The 19,937-nt window shown below is 37.2% G+C and overlaps 1 protein-coding gene across 1 annotated transcript in view; it reads right to left on the bottom strand.

Annotated features, from left to right (window-relative positions):
- Positions 1-4,992, bottom strand: part of LOC140148422 (uncharacterized) — a 37,211-nt gene extending 32,219 nt beyond the window's left edge. Inside the window, exon 1 of the mRNA XM_072170356.1 lies at positions 4,778-4,992. Within this exon, the coding sequence (XP_072026457.1) occupies positions 4,778-4,920 (143 nt within the window). The 5' untranslated portion in view covers positions 4,921-4,992. The remainder of the gene's footprint in view (positions 1-4,777) is intronic.
- Between the last annotated feature and the right edge of the window lie 14,945 nt (positions 4,993-19,937).

The following is a 19,937-nucleotide window of genomic DNA, read 5'->3' as shown; positions in this document are numbered from 1 at the left end:
CCCAACTCAACACAAAAGTTGGCAACCATGAGAGTTACCAAATATTTTAAAGACCCCCTGTGCAATGATTTTTCATCAAATTTGCTCCCCTTTTCATGCAAAATCGAGGACAAAATTTGGCCAAAAACAACACCTTTTTTGTGGTTTTCAATGACTAGAATTTCCAACACCCGTTTTCAATGACTATAATTTCAAACACCCCTTTTCAGTGACACTAAATAATATTGACATAAAATTGCCGGATTTCCCCAGTAGGCCCTACCCCTTTTATCCAAATTTCGCTGACAGTGCAAATTAATACCCCCTATTTTGCTGATTTTACTGTCAAATTTCACGGACTGTCCAAATTAAATACCCCCTATTTTCCCAATTTCGCGGTCCTCGGTACTGGTAAAAAAATTACCCCTTTTCCGCTCTATTTGGTAACTCTCATGGTTGTCAATTTTTATGTTGGGTTGGGGGGCCGGGTCTTGGTGTTCCATCTATGCATACGTCCCTATAACCCGAAACATCATGACCCTAGCCTAGGCCTAGTTGTTCCATCCTCGATCACCATAGGTAGACATGTCCACATTGCTTATTTATAGAGGGCGACATTCAGTCCAAAAAGTTGCGACCACAGTAGCTCACAGTCAATGGCTTAACTGTGTAATCCACATAGGGAAATACAAAAATTTGAAATTTGGACACCAGAAACTTGGAGACGTAGTCTAAAAAGTGCTGGTACTTTATCCTTGATACAGAAGTCAGCATGCAGTGAAAGTTAGATTTCATAAAATAAAATCGCCGATGTGTAAAATGGATCATCGTGGTAAAAAATGATGCATTACCGGTACATGCTTTTTTTGTACAGTAAGTCATTGTAAGGCATTGTCAATGATGGCCGCAGAAAAGTGCAGTTTTTTAAAAACAGACATTTGCCCATAACTTCGCTAATTTTTTACCTACAGACATGGTTGACCCCTCGTTTTTTAAGTTAAATAATCACCTTTTTAAACAAAATAATTTCCATGTGAAATATCCTACTTGAAAATTTTGTGAACATGCCTACCCACGAACGAACTACCCCCATTCACGCTGTACGAAGTTAGAATTAAAGGAGCCAGTTAGCACGCCAGGCACCACTAAGCATGCAAAGTGCATAGCATCGGACTTTTGGTGATCCCCTGTATCTTTTTTTATCGTGTCAGGCAGGAGCACGCCGCTCATTAAATATTCATGAGCCCAACACGTCACAAACACGTGGTCTTATTCGGCCCGATCAGAATCGTTGCAATTGACCCGACATGGTTTTATGAATGAATTTTTGACCTTACTGGGCTCAAACATATGCATATTCATTGATTTTGTAAAATTCAAGATGGCTGCTCGGCTCTGGCGAAAACAGAATGAAAATCAATGGTTCCGTTCGGAAAATATTGCCGTTTGAAAATTGACTTTTTTCTGGCGTCAAACGAGCAAAATTTTCGATGACTGAAGATACTCAAATTTTATTTATCTGTAATTTTGGTTATAATTTTTTGTTGGACATGAAATATTTTTTCTGACTTGGCTGGAAGCTTATTTCAAGTGGTCATGATGGATTTTACTACGGAGGACCCAGTTTTACAACGGAGACGGACAATATGCACGAGCTGTTTTTTACCAAATTTTACAAAAATTTCACCGATCATACGCACACGATTCGTCAGGTCTGTGCACGTGATGTCATGCAGTGGGTGCGTGGGGCAGTGCTAGGAAATTTGCATAATTTTAACTTGGTAAGATAAGAAGTTTGATTGTGCTACCATAGGGCCATGAATGCCGTACGTACGTAGAAACGGGGCACTCTGAACTCACGTCGCGGTGATGACGTCACACTGACGGCATTTATAGGAAGAATTCAAAACACAGCGACGATAACAGTCACTAGTAGCTACAAGTCTGGTCTTTTACATCATCTTCACGTGAGGAATGGTATTATGGTAGCCTGGACTAGGAAGTGGTATTTATGAGAAAATGTGGTATTTTAGGCCAAATAAAAAATAAAACATGTTTCACGTCCCCTCCCGCTTCCTTTTTTGAGGTTTCTTCAATTTTATTTTTATTTTTGAAATTCAGTTATAACTTTTCAAAAAATATGTCTAGGAAGTAGAGATGCTTTCTGGCCATGCGTTTTGAGGTGGGCCCATTTCTGTTTCACCGACTGTTTTTCCGAAAATCGCGCCGTTTTCGGTTCAATGAAGTATATTTTTAATGTTTGACATCCTACACCCATAAAAGTATACATTTTTCAACAGGAAATTGTCTCAGGAGTTCAAAAATACAATTAAAAAAAGCATAGGGTGTAGTCATAAAGAGTTAGAGATCAAAATATCTTGAAAAAATTAGAAAAAATGTTATATTTTAAAATTTTCAGTAAAGAAACAACCATACACCCTATTGAAATTTAAACTGTATTTTTCAATTCTCCTCAGTTAGACCTTTCCAGTGATATATAACTTGTTAGGTGTTATGTTTGGTAAAATAATTTTGTGCGATCATTTTTTCAGATAAAATTTGAGTTGCAAATTTCCAGCGATTTTTGATGTATATTATATAATCTCAAAAATTGAATAGTAAATTTGCTTTATAACATTTATAAACATTCAAACTATTTATTTGCAAATAAGTGACACTAATAAATGCATAAAATCAGTTACATTGCTTTTAAAAAATGAAATGCACCGACTCTCACTGAAGTGCTGGTGGGTATCGTATCATGGCTTAATTACCAGCCAACCAAAAAACTTTGCGAACATTGTTTGGGACAATTTCATGAATTTAAACAATATTTACAACTTTAAAGCTATAACACAAAAACAACAGTTACTGACGAATACAGTTTAGACTCATCTTAATAGCAACAGAAGAACATAAAAATTGGAAGAAATTATACCCTAATATGTCCTCATGCTACATTCTGAAGAACTTGCAACTTAACAGTTATTGGTACTGGGTTGAATACACTCCTGAGGAACAAAAAATTGCTTTGACAGTTTTTGTGTCCTTTTAAGAAAGGTGTCCTCTGGTAGTCCTTTGAAAACTAATAAAATGTCCTTAAAGTTAAAGCACCTTTGTGCCAGCCAAATTTGTGTGGCCATATTGTGATGCGGTGGCTTCAAGTCATACATGTACATGTACATTTTCTGATATGACATGCAGAAGAAAAAATGAGTCCATAAAGGAGCATAATGTACCCGTAATGTTCAAGAATTGTTTCAATTTGCAGAAACATATCTAATCGCACGAGAAATAAGCCCAAGTGTAGAACTGTCACATCTAGGTGATTTTTTTATGTTGAGAAAAATGTTAAAAGACAACAACAAATGGATAAGTATGTATACAAAACCGTTCCAAGAACCCACGGAACCATTCTCTTGAATCAACAGGGTGTGATGGAAAGGTGAATGTGAGAGAACTGACAATGCTAAATTGCCAAGAGTGTAATCAGTGTATAAATGAAAATTACTCTCACAATGTGAAAACAAATCGCATGTTTCTCTTTTTAAAGGACTTTACTTTTACAGTGGAGGCTATGACAGTGTTGAACGGACTCTTTGGCTGATTCTGATGCATTTATAGATACACCACCTCTAGATTAAATACAAATCTAATTAGTGAGGATTCATTTGTAGCCATAAAAAAAAACCCTCATCTGATGCCATATGATAGAGATAAAATACCGATTTGGACCTTCATCGGTCTGGCTGGACGTTCTGCTACCCCCCCCATTTTCTCATTAAAACTATGGGTTTGATCTTGTAATTAAGCCTACATTGTATCAGGTTTACTGGCTTGCACTTTATTTAATTTTACTCAGAGCATATTAAATTTGTAGTGGACACAGAAATTTCACTCCATATTTTCCAGCACAATTTGTGCGCAACTTTTAGAATTTCAATGGCATTGCTTTCATGATTTTAAATTTAATGAATTAATTAATTAATCTAATTAAGTACCATCTAAGAATAAAACCTTGGTTTATAAATAAGGAATAACTCAATGATTCAATAAAATAATATTTCTTGGGTATTGTGATCTATATAGCTTACTCTTATAATGTTCCCATATTTCCTGCTCCCCCTCATCCTGCTCCCCCTCATCTACCACCGTGCAAAAATGGCTATTTGCCATTTGGGGTTAATTAATTAGCAATTACTCAAAAACAAGATAACAATGGGCATTTTTGTGACTTTAAGTAGCTGACATATATATTCCCTTCAATTTGGTACCAAATTTGACTATGTAGCACATGAATTTAAAATTATACACCCTTGTCAATTTCCATGTTTGTTGCACACATGAAACAATACCACCTATGTGGGCTCAGCTCAAAATGCACGGCCTTCTATAGACTTGCTAATATACAAGGAACACTTTTATATTAGGTTTTGTGATAGTTAGAGGGGGCCTATCTCTCAGAACAACAAATAAAAAGAGGCCTCCTCCTTTTTCCAGGCATTATTGTATACGCTGAAACAGCTCTAATTATGGGTATTTACACTGATTTTGCGATAAAAAATAACAAATAAAAAGCCCCCTCTTCCTCCTTTTTTTTTTCAAAAACACGGACGTGAAACATGTTTTTTATTTTACTTGGCCTTATGTGTACCGTCCCTGTCCCATATGCTCAGCCTACATGTAGGAGTCTCAGACCTTCGTACGGAGAAGGACAGTGGAAATCGTAATGACGGAGGTGTGAGTACCTCGGGCTAACGACTACGACGTGTATTCGAAACTAAAATTTTAAGCTTACCTAGTAGTGCCGGTTGTTTTGGATTTTTGAGCCTCTATTTCATCTATTTCATCTGGATCATCAATCGGTGCCCGTTCATATTTAATTTCATCTTTGCCTATCAATCCTTTTATATCTTCTTTTAACTGCTTGATTTTGTTCATTTTGAGGGGTGACGTGGAAACTGAAAGTTGCTAGGGCAGGATGTCAGTGTTGACATGTGTTTGACCTGTACAAAATTGTACCGTTCCGTCTTTGAATAAACTGTCATTAACCGCACGTTACTAAGTTCAAAATACACTCATCCCCCATCCCCCAGTTGCAGGCCCAGTTGTCAACGTGTACAGAATTGACGTTTAACAGGGCTAAAGTCATCTTTTGGTCAAGTTTTCAACCTGTTTTTTTTGTCATTTTAGCCAAACTTATCGTGATTTGTATTCTATGGACAAGATCAAATTTGAATTAAAGGAGTGTTCAGAAATACTTTGGTGGGGGGGGGACTGGGAAATATTTTTTTCACGTGGACATTTTTAACCCCCCTCTTCGTGAACCCAAAACTTTTTCGACCCCCCCCCCTCTTGATGGACAAAAAAAATTTGACCCCCCCCCCTCATATAAGGTACAAAATATTTTGACCCCCGAAATGCAGAAATCATATCACATTTTGTGAATTTTATTTTACGCCACTGTGCGACATTTTAAGAGATGGTAGGGACACGCTTGTATTTCATGCAGCATTTGATACAGATTTTTGTACAGTGTAGGCCTATGTGTTTTTCATTTTCATGATTCACATCTTTAAGCATAATCCCGTCAGGAAACCAGCTCTGTACTTTCATCGAGTTGTCAAAAAAACGATAATTCAATTAAATTGATTGACATTTTAAATGAAAACCTATACCCTTCTAAGTAAATCCAAACATTTGTTTTTAATTATTATTATTACATTTTACAGAAATTGATTTCGTGCAATTATAGGCACCTGTGTGCATTTTATGCATTTTTGCAGAGTCTGTATTTGTTTTTGCATTCTGATTAACATTGTTTAAACATAATACCATAAACTTAATAACATTAGTGAACTTGTTGTGTACTTTCATGGAGCTACAGGTAATTAAAAATAATGACAAGTCAATTAAATGAATTTACATTTAGCTACTGATTTTTGGCGACGACACGGTAAATTTACCCACATAATCCGCATTCCGCTTTACTTCACATCAGCTAACCTCAGTAGAAAGCAATGACTTCACAGAGCAACCAGCTAGCTATCTTTAGTAGATAGCAATGACTTCACATAGCCATCAGCTTTCTAGAGTAGTTTGCCAGGACTCATATTAGACATAAGCTACCTTTAGTAGATAATAATGACCTTAGGCCTATATTACAGTAGATGACAATGACTTCAAAGATATATCAGCTATCATGAAAAGAGAGCAATAACTTTACAAAGTCATCAACTAACCTCAGTAGATAGCAAAGACATCACATAGCCATCAGCTATCTTGGAGTAGATCGCACTGACTTCACACAGCTATCTTCACCAGATAGCAATGACTGCTCAGAGCCATCAGCTATCTTCAGTAGATAGAAATGACTTTACATAGCCATCAGCTAACCTCAGTAGATAGCAATGACTTCACGATCACAGAGCAACCACTGCAGCTATCTTTAGTAGTTGGCAAAGTCTTCACAGCGGAGCAATCAGCTGTCTTCAGTAGGCCTAGATAGCACTGACCTTATACACGTTATACAATATTCAGCTATCATCAGTAGATGACTTTACATAACAATTACCTATCTTCAGTAGAAAGTAATGATTTCGCAGAGCAATCAGCTATTTTCAGTTTGATAGCACTGACTTCACATAGCTATCAGTTATCTTCAGTAGATAGTAATTTTACAAACAAGTCTGATTTTACCTTGAAATCAGTTTTTTTCAGTAGCAACCTTACATAGCAATCTGCTATCTTTAGTAGATAGGAATTACTTTATATAGCCATCAGCTATCTTCAGTAGATAGCACTGACGTTACATATCCATCAGCTATCTTCAGTAGATAGTAATGACATCATAGAGCCATCAGCTATCTTTAGTAGATAGCAATGGCTTCACCTTGTCATCAGCTAACATCAGTTAGATATCAACGACTTCACATAGCCATCAGCTATATCCTCAGTAGATAGTAATAACTTATTATAGTCATCAGCTCTATACAGTATACTTCAGGGGCTATTTTAGGCGGGAAAAGTCACTGCACGTTGGCAAGACAGTGTATAATAATACTACTATACCTTTGTCGCAGTGGGCATCGGAGTGGGGGTCGTAGCCCCCTTGAGTTTCTGAGATTTTTAAAAACCACGCGTTAAAATCACTCATTTTGATGACACATGTGTCACGTAGACTTTTTTTAAACATAGGCGGCATAGGTGGATCGACCCAGGGGATGATTTAAAGCCATATTATAACATTTTCAAACAAAATAGATTAGCATTTCTTTGCCATAAAATGTTAGCTTTTACTGTCAGATATATCCCTTTTATTTTTGAGCCGAACAACTACGGCAAAGCAAAGAAAATTGGAATTTACTACCAGCGCACATGTCGCCAATACCATGAATACGTAGGCCTACCACTCCTTCGGTCATGTTGTGGTACGACCCTTTGTTGTGTATATCACCGTCCCGCACGCCGTGTACGTACTGTGTGTTATGAACATCGTGTATGCGTTCGACTAATAATTTCATCGTAATAATAAAGCGCCGGTTCCGGCGTTTTAATCAAAATCTCGGATTTTGACAAAACTACAGCACCTAGAGTCTTGATTTTTGCAGGGTATATTGGTTTAATAAAGTTCAATTTAATCGTGTAAAAAAAGGAATTTTAAAAATTCCGTGAGGGCGTCTTCCTCAGCAAATGTTATAATATGGCTTTAAGCACTTCCCACCACGCCACTGTGTTGACTTGCGGTTAGCACAGCTGTGTGAGTGAACATGACACCACTGCTCGAACATTGCATTGACGGGCATGGGCATTTCGTGATCCACAGCCTCATCCCCCACTTTTTTCAAAAAAAGTTGAGATTTTTATACCACTGGAAACCTCTGGCTACATAATGTTTATGTACCAAAAATTTCTTGCAGATTAATTCGTTTAGCAAATTTGAATTTCGTTCTGGTGCACCAGAACGAAATTACACACAGTGGCATATGGAGCAGTGTAATACACATAATCATGCATAACTCGCAAACGCAAAATCGGAATCAACTGAAATTTTGGAAATGAGCTTTTTTCGTGAATATCTACTGAAAAATGTCAGAAAAAGAGGATGCTAGGATCACGAAATTCTCCTTTAAATTTGAATTTGGACTGATATATTTACAATAAAAACGCATTCAAAATGCTAGTCGATTTCACATTTTATGTTACCTACAGAAGGTGTGAATTATCCTTCATGCATACATCACTTTTGTTCTGAAATCGACCAAGTAATAATGACACACGCACAATTCTTAAACAACATCTTTTGCACAGAATTCAATGGGATTTGAAAAGTAAAGTGGCAGTTGAAACTCTAGTGATAACACGTTTGCAGTGCATGATGGGGCTTCCTTAAATCATCTTCTGAGGTGGACCAGCCAGGTGAGGAGAGGCAAAATTTTCAAATCGCCCCGCTAATCCGCTACTAAATTTACTTTACTAGAACAAATGCGCGCGAAGCTCGCGAATATATGTGCAATATAAACCCGAATATAAATGGGCCAAAAGGAAGATGTAGCTAAGGCTGCGATCACATAGAAGTATACAAGCCTGATCGAATGAGCGTATTTCGTATAGCGAATACCGTACAGCTCAACTTACCGTACTTTGCCTAACCAGACAGTCCATGCCAAAATTGTTACTACACCTTTACATTTCATCGAATCTCTTTTTGATGTCTGTCATTTTGAACATCACACTTGAAAGATGTATGCTATGTAGAAACTTTATTTTGCAATTTCATAATTTGCATATTATTAGCCTATTTGCAAGAAAAAACATGAAAATCAATAAATACCTATATTTTTCACAATTTCAATATTTTATTAGAAATTAAGCATGTAGGCCGTTTGTTATGACTTGATGAATGAAGCTGTTAAAACAGATTTTGATATTTTTGCTTATTTTTCCTTTTTTGCCCCAAAATGTGTAAAAATCAACATTTTTGGATGACCTATATTTTCTTTGAATATTTATCAAATTTCTTAATTTAGGTATAATACAGTGCAGAAAAAGATGTCAAAAAAATCTGTTAAACAGATTGCCAATAAATTGTTCCATTTTCCATTTTGGGTTAAATACTCAATTTTCATGCGCGGGATATTTGAAACATAAAATGAAAACATGTCCATTGCCCTTTTTCCTCGAGATGTACTATAATATCAAGGTTACGGATATATTATAATCCCTTCTTATCTTCACTGATCCATCAGATACCTATTGTTATGAATGATCAATGAAAAGGTTCAGAACTGGGCTACTAATGGTCTGTCAAGTATCTATAGTTATTTTCATGACTGTGTCAACTCAAAAATCATGCAAGGTCGAATGTAGGAAAAGTATGATCAGTTGAGCTGTATACCGTATACTTCTATGTTAATTTTGTTCTAGTATTAATTTGGAGCCCGGGGCAACGGGCTGCAGCATCTATTCATCTATTGTTTAAGACTTGAGAGCTGACATATTGGAAATTGTTGTTGCCAATCAATATTCATGAGAGTGTACATTTACATCAAATTTTCGAACTTGGGTGACTTGTGTTTGGCAGGTAGGTGTGAAATACATCTGACTGTGTATTTTAATTACGTAACGAGTAAAGGATTTGGCATAATGGAATGGCTGCCTAGTGCTGTTATGTGTTTAGTTTCTATAATAATAATTATTTTCTTTATTCATTCCTTTATTTTATTTTCTCTGCACTTGTTCTTTCTTATGCCTACACATGCCTCCTTCTCCCTCTCTCCACTTCTCCCTCCCCTTTTTCTTCTTCCCTTCTCTTCCCCTCCCATCCCCTCCCCTCCTCAGCCGCTTCTCCTCCTTTCACCCCTCCCTCCTTCACTCCCTCACTTTCCCCTGGCTTTTAAAATTGATATTCGTGATTTTAGAAAAAAAACCATTTGACTTTATTGAATCGGCCTATATTACCATGATAACAAATTATACTGCGAGATAGAATGACACACAGAGATAGACATGGACCTGTTACCTGGCAGCCACGCCACGTTGTTACGGGTATTCGTTCTGTAACTCTATTCAATATATTTAAATGATGCGCCTTAAATATACGGCGGGCGGTAAATAACTGTACATCGCCGACTATTAGTGTGCCGGTGAGTAGCTTGCGGCTACTCATCACACCCGTGGGCTGTATGAGAACAAAAGGTACATCTCGCTCAAGTAGGCACTTTCACATAACTTTCTTTTGATCACCTATTGACAGTAGGCTGCCTGGTAAAGCGTTCATATGCTGTCAGGTCAGTTACCGATTTAATTTAACATTTCAATTAAATTGTCAATTTCAAATCATGTTACCTGAATGGGTGATGTCATTTGTAAGCTTTTGAAATAATAACGCCAAATGTGTGTGAACCCAATTAGTCCAATTTATGAGGATTGCACTCTATATTGGTGACAGTTTTAACAGTGATGTGATGGAAATTAGTGAGACTGAAACCATGATGATAAAGAAAACCCAATTGGGAAATTAATATAAACACCGCTGATGACGGAGTATGGTTACTCTGAAATTATTCGGACAAAAACGTGAGTGTTGTCGAATAGTTTTGTGGGCAGCATTATAGGCCTATAAGTTGAGCTCAGGATTGAGACAAAAGGTTTTGTTACTCTTATCAGATTTCAAATGGGGTTACCTGAATGGGTGATTACATTTGAAATTGCACCCCCTGTGCCCCTGTGGGTGTGTTGGGGTGTGTGGGGGGAGGGGGGTGTGGGGGTGTGTGTGTGATTAAGGTCATGTCTAGGAGGCGTATGGATTTCAACTTAAATAGCCCAATTTGTGAGGATTGTACTCTCTATTGGTGACAGCTTTAAAAGTGAAGTGATGGAAATTAGTGAGATTGAAACCATGATGATTAAAGGAAACCCAATTGGGAAACTAATATATAAACCGCTGATGACGGAGTATGGTTCCTTTGTTTTAGAAACCACAAAAACGTGAGTGTTGTTGAATAGATTAAAAATTTTCTTTGATAATATATTAGTGAATTATTAAGGCGTGTTGGAGTGGATGGGCTTACAACAATTATGAAAATTGAACAGATTTCATGAGTTCCTGGGATCCTTAGTTGTCGTAACTATTTCTTTATTTTCATTTCTTTACTATTTCTTTATTTCAAACTGGCTAAGTCATGAACACATGAAGTCAGGACATGTGATCACGAGATCCTGACTTCCTGAGTTACAAAGTGAACCACATGGCCCGTAGTTAAATTTAATATCAGATTTAGTTGTACAAGTCCAGAATTTTACTCACGTTTTAGACGTTTCATCTTCCGTGCGGAAGATTTCATCAGTAATGCGCCGATACAGCCGCTGCATATGGCTAGAATACTTTGGTATTATTGTGTTGTTGTTTGCAGTAGCTGATCGTATACATGACTGATTGATAACGTGGTCCCCCCGCTTTCTAATCCACATTGCTTCTCTGATCCACCGTGTTTGTTATACGATCAGCTACTGCAAACAACAACACACCCTGGGGATGAGAGTAGGAGGACCAGAGGTGATGCAGCGGCTGTATCGGCGCATTACTGATGAAATCTTCCGCACGGAAGATGAAACGTCTAAAATGCGAGTAAAATTCTGGACTTGTACAACTAAATCTGATATTAAATTTAACTATATCATTCCTGATGAACTTATTCAAAGAGAAAAAAAATGGCCCTTAGTTACTTCCGTAGAATCGTGCTGAACAAATTGCTAGTGTAGCTTCTTCAATAATTGTGGTCTTAAAAGGGGCTTCCTTGAGCATGTTGAGAAACTGATGCTTTTGGAAAATAGGAAGTTGCACATCAGTCGCGGCTGAAGCATAAACATGCCGGTTTTGCTAGGACATTTTTAAATTTCAGTCACTATATTAAGCACAAAATGAAGGTGAAGATTTTTTAGGTGGGCCCGTGCGCGCGAAGCCGTCATAATTGTTGCAATTTTACTCTTTTTTGGCTTAAAAAAGAGGATTTTCAAAGAGGACGCCAATTTTGCCCCGGCATTTCGAGCCAGGGAGCAACGTGCATCCCCTGCCAAACACACATCCACCCAGGTCTTCCTTTCCCAGAAATTTTGACTATACAAGAGGCGTTGTAAGGCAATTTGCGGTTGAATTTTAGACTAGCATTTTTTACTGAGAGCAAAACTACTAAATACAATTTTTGCATAGGGATTGCGATCTTACTTTGTGGAAGTACTTCATTTCTTGGTCATTAGACCGGTTAAAACTTTAATGACATAGAAATATTTTAAGCACGGATTTTCAATTCTCACTGCACGGATTTTTAATCTCACTGCACGAACGTACCAGGAGACACGTTAAAATAGCCTGCTTTATATAACCCCACATTTAAACGTTTTCTGACAACCTTTTGCGAATGATGTAGAACACATTATGTGTTTGCTGGCACCTTTGTCTAAAAATGTTGCACGAAAACCATAACTAGGGCAGATAGACAGATGTGGACTCTCTACTAGTATTTACCATGTTTATGAAATATTGCACTGGTTACCCGCGACCTATATAAAAGTCTAGAGCGCTTATTTTATTTATTTATTTATTTTTTTTTTCAAATTAAAAGAACCACTTTTTAGCGGGAATTGATGTAAGTTACACAGATCGAAGTTATAGTATTGAAAGACTACAATTAGTCAACACGATAAACAAGAATACCTTTTGTTCATTATCTAGCCCATGCCTAAAAATGCCACTTAGTCCACAGACAAAATTGCACACATTTGAGGATATACCAAGATGAATATAATTATACGAACGCCACCAAGAGTAGCTAGGGTGTTCCAATATGAAAGTCTTATTTTTACAGGCATTAGTGCAGGCATAACTGGGAGCAACATGAAATATCGAAATCGAAGCTAATCGAGAAGAACACAACTTACGAACTTGCGATAGAGCTAAACTATAAAATAAGGAATTGCACGTACCGGGGTATATCTGTCGAGCGAGAACTATTAAATGACTATCTATGTTGAACTTGGCGTGTCTTTACTCGTAAACCATGAATTCTTCAGAGTGCGATGAAACGATTTCAAGTATCGATGCCGAAGACGACGTCTATAATGAATTCAATCGAATATTTGTGATTATCGTTGTTCCTATCATCTGTGCACTCGGCCTCACTACTAATGGTGTATTCCTTTATACACTGTACCGTGTCCGTGAGATGAAAACAGTAACAAACTTTTTCTTGGCAAATTTAGCTATCGCAGATGGATGCTTACTTCTCGTTTCATCATTACAATGGATTATTTCATTAGCCAATTCGCCGTTAGACAAAGGCATGTCTTTTCGTACCACATTAGGATGTGCCTTGCCCAATTTTCTGATTTATGTGTTTTACTTTGCGTCTGTGTTTCTGGTAACTTTGGTTATTATGGAACGTTACGTCGCAATATGCCATCCCATGATGTATAGAACATCTCTAGGAGATCGCTACCAACGTATTGTAGCTTCAATAACCTGGACAGCGTCACTAGGTCTCTCCGTTTTTTCACTCACACATTCAAAGGTGCAGAAACTCTGCGTTCAATGGCCAGCAAAGAAGACATTTTCGAAGTATCCAGATGTTATTTGGAAATGCGACCATAATGAAAGGTGGTTCAGTAAAGGGGTGATAATTGTGGCAGACGTTTGTCAGTTTTGCATCTGTATTTCACTTGTAACTTTCATGTCTATTTCCATTTTTTATTGTCTACTCCGTGGAGAAGTGAAAAGTAGACGGCCACGCATAAGATCATTGGACGCAAAGAGAGCTCGACTTCATCTCTCCCGCATGGTTATAGTTAACGCCGTCATATTCTTTCTTTGTCTCACTCCATTTACGGTCGTCAATTTGGAGAATGTAACCGAACAATTCACAGGGACGCATCTTTTTACGCTTCGTCCAACTGAAAAACAATATTTAGTTTGGATTGGTAGAGTAACTATGATTGTAAATTCTGCCATTAATCCAGTAATATATAGTGCTGTGCACCCTCGGTATAGAGAGGCTGTTTGTAAAGCATTTTCGTTTGCAAAGCGTCTGCAAACACGTGATAACCGCCACTGAGGACAAACTTGGTAGAAAACAAGTATATTGGAAAGACTATTTAAAGAACGTTTGTTAATTAAAAAGAGTACGAGCTGGACAGCAATTACAGAAATTCATGGTTGAAAGTATATGTTGATGTGCCACGGTTTGGTGGTACCTTTTCAGCGATTTTGGTATATCGATGGGTTGGCTTTCAGTGGAGACCAATATATGTACCCCTAAAAACGCCCAATTAGGGCAAATTTGGGTATTGTTTGTGAAAAATTGGTGAACTGATAGGTAGCAAAACAGCAAAAAGTACGTATAGAGAAAGTAAGCATCCGAAAGTCTGCGTGGCACATCCCCGTCCATATTAAGCTACATTGAAGTAAGGAAGTATGGTAAGGGAGAAAAATTGTCAAATTAGTGTAACGTATAAACATTAATCATTCAAGTTAATAATATGTTAAACATAAGTGAGCAAACAATTACAATTACAAACCAACCACGGGAAATTAATTTGCATTTTTTCTAATTGTTTTGTCGGTTTTGTTCATTGTGTAAAGTAACTAATAGTATTTCTACGAGTACGCGTCGGTTATCACAGTACCCATTACAGCCGGTCCCTGTGTGCGCATGGTGAAAACGGTTGAGTTTTCTTCAGTTGTGTCGCTGACGTTATCAGAGTCCTGATAAAAAGGCTGATAGTCGGAGAACTTTATGAATTCCCGTCGAGAAAATCTACTTATTTGCTATAAAGTAAGTTTGATGTTACCGAGCGTCTATGACACAATTTTTAATTTTGGGGTCAAGTGTCCGAAAAGTTGCTTACCCTTAACTTGGGTTGCCAGTCTACTGATGAAAGTTGAAGTATCGACTAAAAATTCGAGTTAAACAAAATTTTGTGTCGTGATCAAAGGTTTAAACCCCTTGTTTAAACCACTATACATGTATATATATTTAGTACCATCAATTCATTCTAATATCAGTTTGATGTTATTCTCTCTAATTCTATTGTTCAGAGTTCAATTTGAAGTTTTACTATTATAGTTAAAAGAGGGCATATTAATTTGGTATAAACATGATAAATATTCTGAAGAATAAATTCTATACATCGTCACAGATTTACTCTGCAGAAAATTGACCCGTTTACGAGATGAGATCATAGCTTTTCGCTATAAAATGCATTATAGTTTATAGCTGGCCACTCCATCGTTCACAGAAGAAAGAGATCAAAGCATGCCGCTTATGCAAGACTAATATATATTCATAGAAGATAAGAAATCAGAAGTTGTCTGTATCCCACGTGGGGTTCATGATCATGCATAATTCATATCTGTCAATTTTCACACATCACAAAACATCCTAATTAAATCCAACTATACCCGTATTTCGCAGTTCTCGGCTGTCATGGTTATTGGTGATATCAAATTCAGGGTGTGTCCTTTGGCTGGGATCACTTATTTCCTCTCAGCTGAGCTCGATTGCAGCTTTGTGCAATTTGACCCAACTTTCGCCCTACTTTTTGACCTATGACCTCTTTACCGTAGTTCTGACGAAAAGATAATTTGTTAGTCCAAGGTCAACACACCCACCAAGTTTGAGCTCCATAGGAGCAATTTGAAATGTTTACCTTTTTTGATCTATCTCTTAACCGTAGGTCTAACTAAATAGTCACCGTGGAATCTTTTGTTTGTTAGTCCAAGGTCCACCCGCCCACCAAGTTTCAGCTGCATAGGGGCAATTTGAAATGTTACCTTTTTTGACCTCTGACCTCTTAACCGTAGATCTGACGAAAAGGTCACTGTAGAACCTTTTGTTTGTTAGTCCAAAGTCCACCCACCCACCAAGTTGAGCTCCATAGGAGCGATTTGAAATTTTTACATTTTTTTGACCTATGACTTCTTAACCGTAGGTTTGACAAAAAGATCACCGTGAAAACTTTTGTTTGTTAGTCAAAGCTACAAACACCCACCAAGTTTGAGCTCCATACAAAAGGGCAATTTGATATTTTTACCTTTTTGACCGATGACCTCTTAACCGTCGGTCTAACGAAAAGGTCACCGTGGAAGCTTTTGTTTGTTAGTCAAAGGTCCACTCACCCACCAAGTTTGAACTCCATAAGGGCAATTTGATTTGTTACCTTTTTTGACCTATGACCTCTTAACCGTAGGTGTGACGAAAAGGTCACCGTGGAAACTTTTGTTTGTTAGTCCAAGGTCAACACACCCACCATGTTTGAGTTCCATAGGAGCAATTTGAAATGTTTACCTTTTGACCTATGGCTTCTTAACCGTAGGTCTGAAAGGTCACCGTGGAAACTTTTGTTTGATAGTCCAAGGTCAACACAATGGCATGGCTAGCTTTGCCATTTAACGTTTTTGAAATTATACTTCAATTGGACTTGACCCCGTCGTTGACCTTTGACCTTTAAAATATAAACTCGTTCTTCCTCATACCTGCACCCACCCACCAAGTTTGAGGAACACACAGTGTCGACACCATGCATTATAAAGATTTTTTTCTGCAACTTAATATTCCGTTGGTGAGCGACGGGCGATTGGTATTTCACCGAACGCAAGAAAAGGAGTCCTATCTGATTGGCTAGGAATCGATCGCTAGATCTCTCAGTGCTGAAGTACAAACTCAAAATGTAGAGATGTATTCAATTCGATAAAAATCAATATTCTGTTATTGACGCAGATAAAGAAAGTTGCATATAGTGCATTGTATTATAGACTTGTGATTTAATATTCTATACAGCACGTGGATTGAGCTTTATATAATTTTAATTCTCAAACAGTTGAATATATCACAAGTTTAACGAACGATTTCAAAATGTTAACGTATGAAATGCAGTAAACTATATGCGTATAACGACAACAGCAATCGCCTATTAGTGTATTGGATTTCCAGTTAGTGTATTGAAAACAAAACCTGGTTTTTACGGACAACAAATCGAATTTTCTTGTAATAGCAACATCATATGGGGTACTGATCATGCGGAAATCGTAAAAACGTGTAGAATAGAAACTCTGTGGTATCTCATATCGTGTAAATGGTATGCTTAGCCTGAGTCGCTTGGCCTATCTCGAACAAAATCGCCATGCGTAGCTTTTGAAAAACGAGAGGATTCGCCGTACTATCACGGCAATTTTTGACACGAAGATATAGAGATGATGACGCTGTGGAACATCCAACCCCTAGTCTCCGAGAAAAATGGCTGACAGACGGACAGATTCCGGTGAATTATATAAAGACACAGATAAAAAGAATTTATCGCGTCTGACGTCATCTGTCAATCAAATTCGAGCACGGTTTGTTTACAAGTGTCGTGATGATGACTTGCTGAACGCGGATTTATAACCGGGCGCCTTATTGTTAATTTTGCACCTTTCGACATGAAAACCGTCTCAAAAGTTAGGTCTTTATAGTAGGAAACTTTCTTAACCGAAGGCACCATGTCCACAATGCGTAGAAAAGCTGCGCTTTTTGCCTTGTAAAAGTACGGAATTTGCTGCTATTCCTTTTCTCCGATCAGCACCAGATAGATCGGTCTTCCTTTTACGCGCTGATTAACCTGTGTTAACCAATCAAGGATCGTAATTGACAGTGACATCAGACGCGATAAATAGTTTTTATCTTTGTCTTTCATTATAGTAGGAATCAGGAGTAGGATGAAATATTGTATCATTCTAGACTTCTACTTGGCATATTTGTCATTACATCATCAGGAGAAAAGAGAGAAACGTTTTCTACAAACCTGTCACCACATTGTGAAAATCATTCTATAATAATTCACTGCTGCATACTAATTGTTTTGGTATCTCTTGGTACAGGCTGGCAGGTTGGTGGGAAAAGAAAGACATGTGAAGTTGGAATAGTAAATGATAAAGACAACATTCTAGACAAGAAAGTTGAGGCACGTTGACACTTTTCTGACAATGCAATATTATTTAACCCGAAATATTATTTAACAGGCATTGTCGATATTACATTTACATCACCTTACTGTCAAGCTGTAATTACGTAACTAGTCAGTCTATATAATCAATAATAGTACCTCCATCAATTCACAAACGATCAGACATAACCACATTGTTAAAAACAAGAAGGGAAGATCTAAGCAAATACCGATTAAAGTACAGATATCATGATAATATTCCAAGTAAGCTACTTTTCTCGCTCCCATTCTGCGCAGACGGTTAATACAAACACTTGCATCTGCTATGGGAAGTACCTGGTTCAAACATCTTTAAATTCCGCCCACTGATTGCTCATTCAAAGTTTTTCGTCACATCTTTTCTTAAAAGCCCATTCAGTGATTTGCTCATCCGGTGTATCGTAAAAATCATCAAATTTCAGATTTTGACATTTTGTTGGTGTCATGTGCTAACACGGTCTGCTATTAAAGAGTAAAGTGAATTAAAGACAAAATGCGATATTTTACATGTAAATGTACTAGTAATTTCTGAGAAAATTAGCTACATTTATTTGAATGGGACTTCAACTTTGTCAATACTGCTGTTTTCCTATTTTGGGCCAAATTTTTCGTTTCAAATATGTTAATGACTTATCCTACCCTTTTAAGCAATCTATATAAAACAATTATAATTTTTTGTACTTTCGCTGGGATCACTATGCTTGCAAATAACCACTGGAGGCTGAAATTAATAACTTTAATGTAATTTATTATTCTGCCGTGGCCTCATTGATGTAACAAATCTCTCACGGAACAAGTTTTAACGCCAATCTCTGAAAACAGACCTGAATAATTTATTGGAAAAAATTCCATTAATCTCTAGTAGAACAAGTTTATACGGGGATCTTTGACTTTAATACGAGTCCACTAATTCCAATAAATTATTTAGCTCGGCGACTCGACTCCCAACCTCATTCCAACCTAGCACCCATAAACCGCGTTTTTCTCTGTGTTCTTTTCTTTACTGTTTAGGTTGTTAGTTTCGCTCTTTTGTGGATTACTTATGATCATTTAAATAGTGAATCGTCCCACTTAGATATGAAACAAATTTATTGATACAGGTCACTCGATACATAATGACTTTTAACATGTTCAAAGTAAATGGCTTTCGGTAAGAGGAAAACATACATGGGGCTTTCGAGAGATGGACTTTTAGTCAGATAGAACTTACTTATGAGGGTAAAGTAGGGCATGACTTACATGTTTTGCTTTAATATTGGCATATGAGGTATTAGTAAGAGGCCAGTGCTAATGTCTGGCGACCAAATGATTGGCACAAAGGTTTAAACGTGTGTTAAACAAATTTGGCTAGGGCTGCCATCTTCAAAATTATAAAATATCCCAATTCTCTTTAAAAATCAAATTACTCGTCTGGTCATAAGGAATCGAAAACTGTATAGTTTGCCATATCTGCGACTTTTAGTTACGACACTATGGGCAGAAATGTGACGAAGGTCAACGCACTTAACAATACAAATACAATGGCTACCTTGACCTTGAAATTTCCAAATAGCAGGCAAAATGCATAAAATCGGGCAACCTGGATAATTTCCGGGTAAATATTAGGGTGCATCATGAGCCCTCATAGTAACCAATAATGTTGTACATAGTCTTAACATGTTTTGAAATATTTTTCTTTGTGTCATTTGAAGGGACCAAATGGTATTTAATGGTCACAAAGTTTGCACTACTTATATTTTCCTTGAAGATATATCTACAGTGTTCTTTATTTCCGCGGCACTGAATCCTGATTTAATTTTTACTTAAGGCTAATGAAAGTCAATTCCGAGTTTATCGTCCCTTTTTTTCCCCAGGTTGGTGAGGTGACTTTTTCATTTTTCATTTTTCATTATTTCATCAGATTTCATTATTGACCTAAAGTGTGTGTTGATTTAAAGCCACACTCA

Source organism: Amphiura filiformis, chromosome 3 (assembly GCF_039555335.1).
Source record: "Amphiura filiformis chromosome 3, Afil_fr2py, whole genome shotgun sequence".
Taxonomy (NCBI): domain Eukaryota; kingdom Metazoa; phylum Echinodermata; class Ophiuroidea; order Amphilepidida; family Amphiuridae; genus Amphiura; species Amphiura filiformis.
This window is presented reverse-complemented; position numbering and strand designations above follow the sequence as displayed.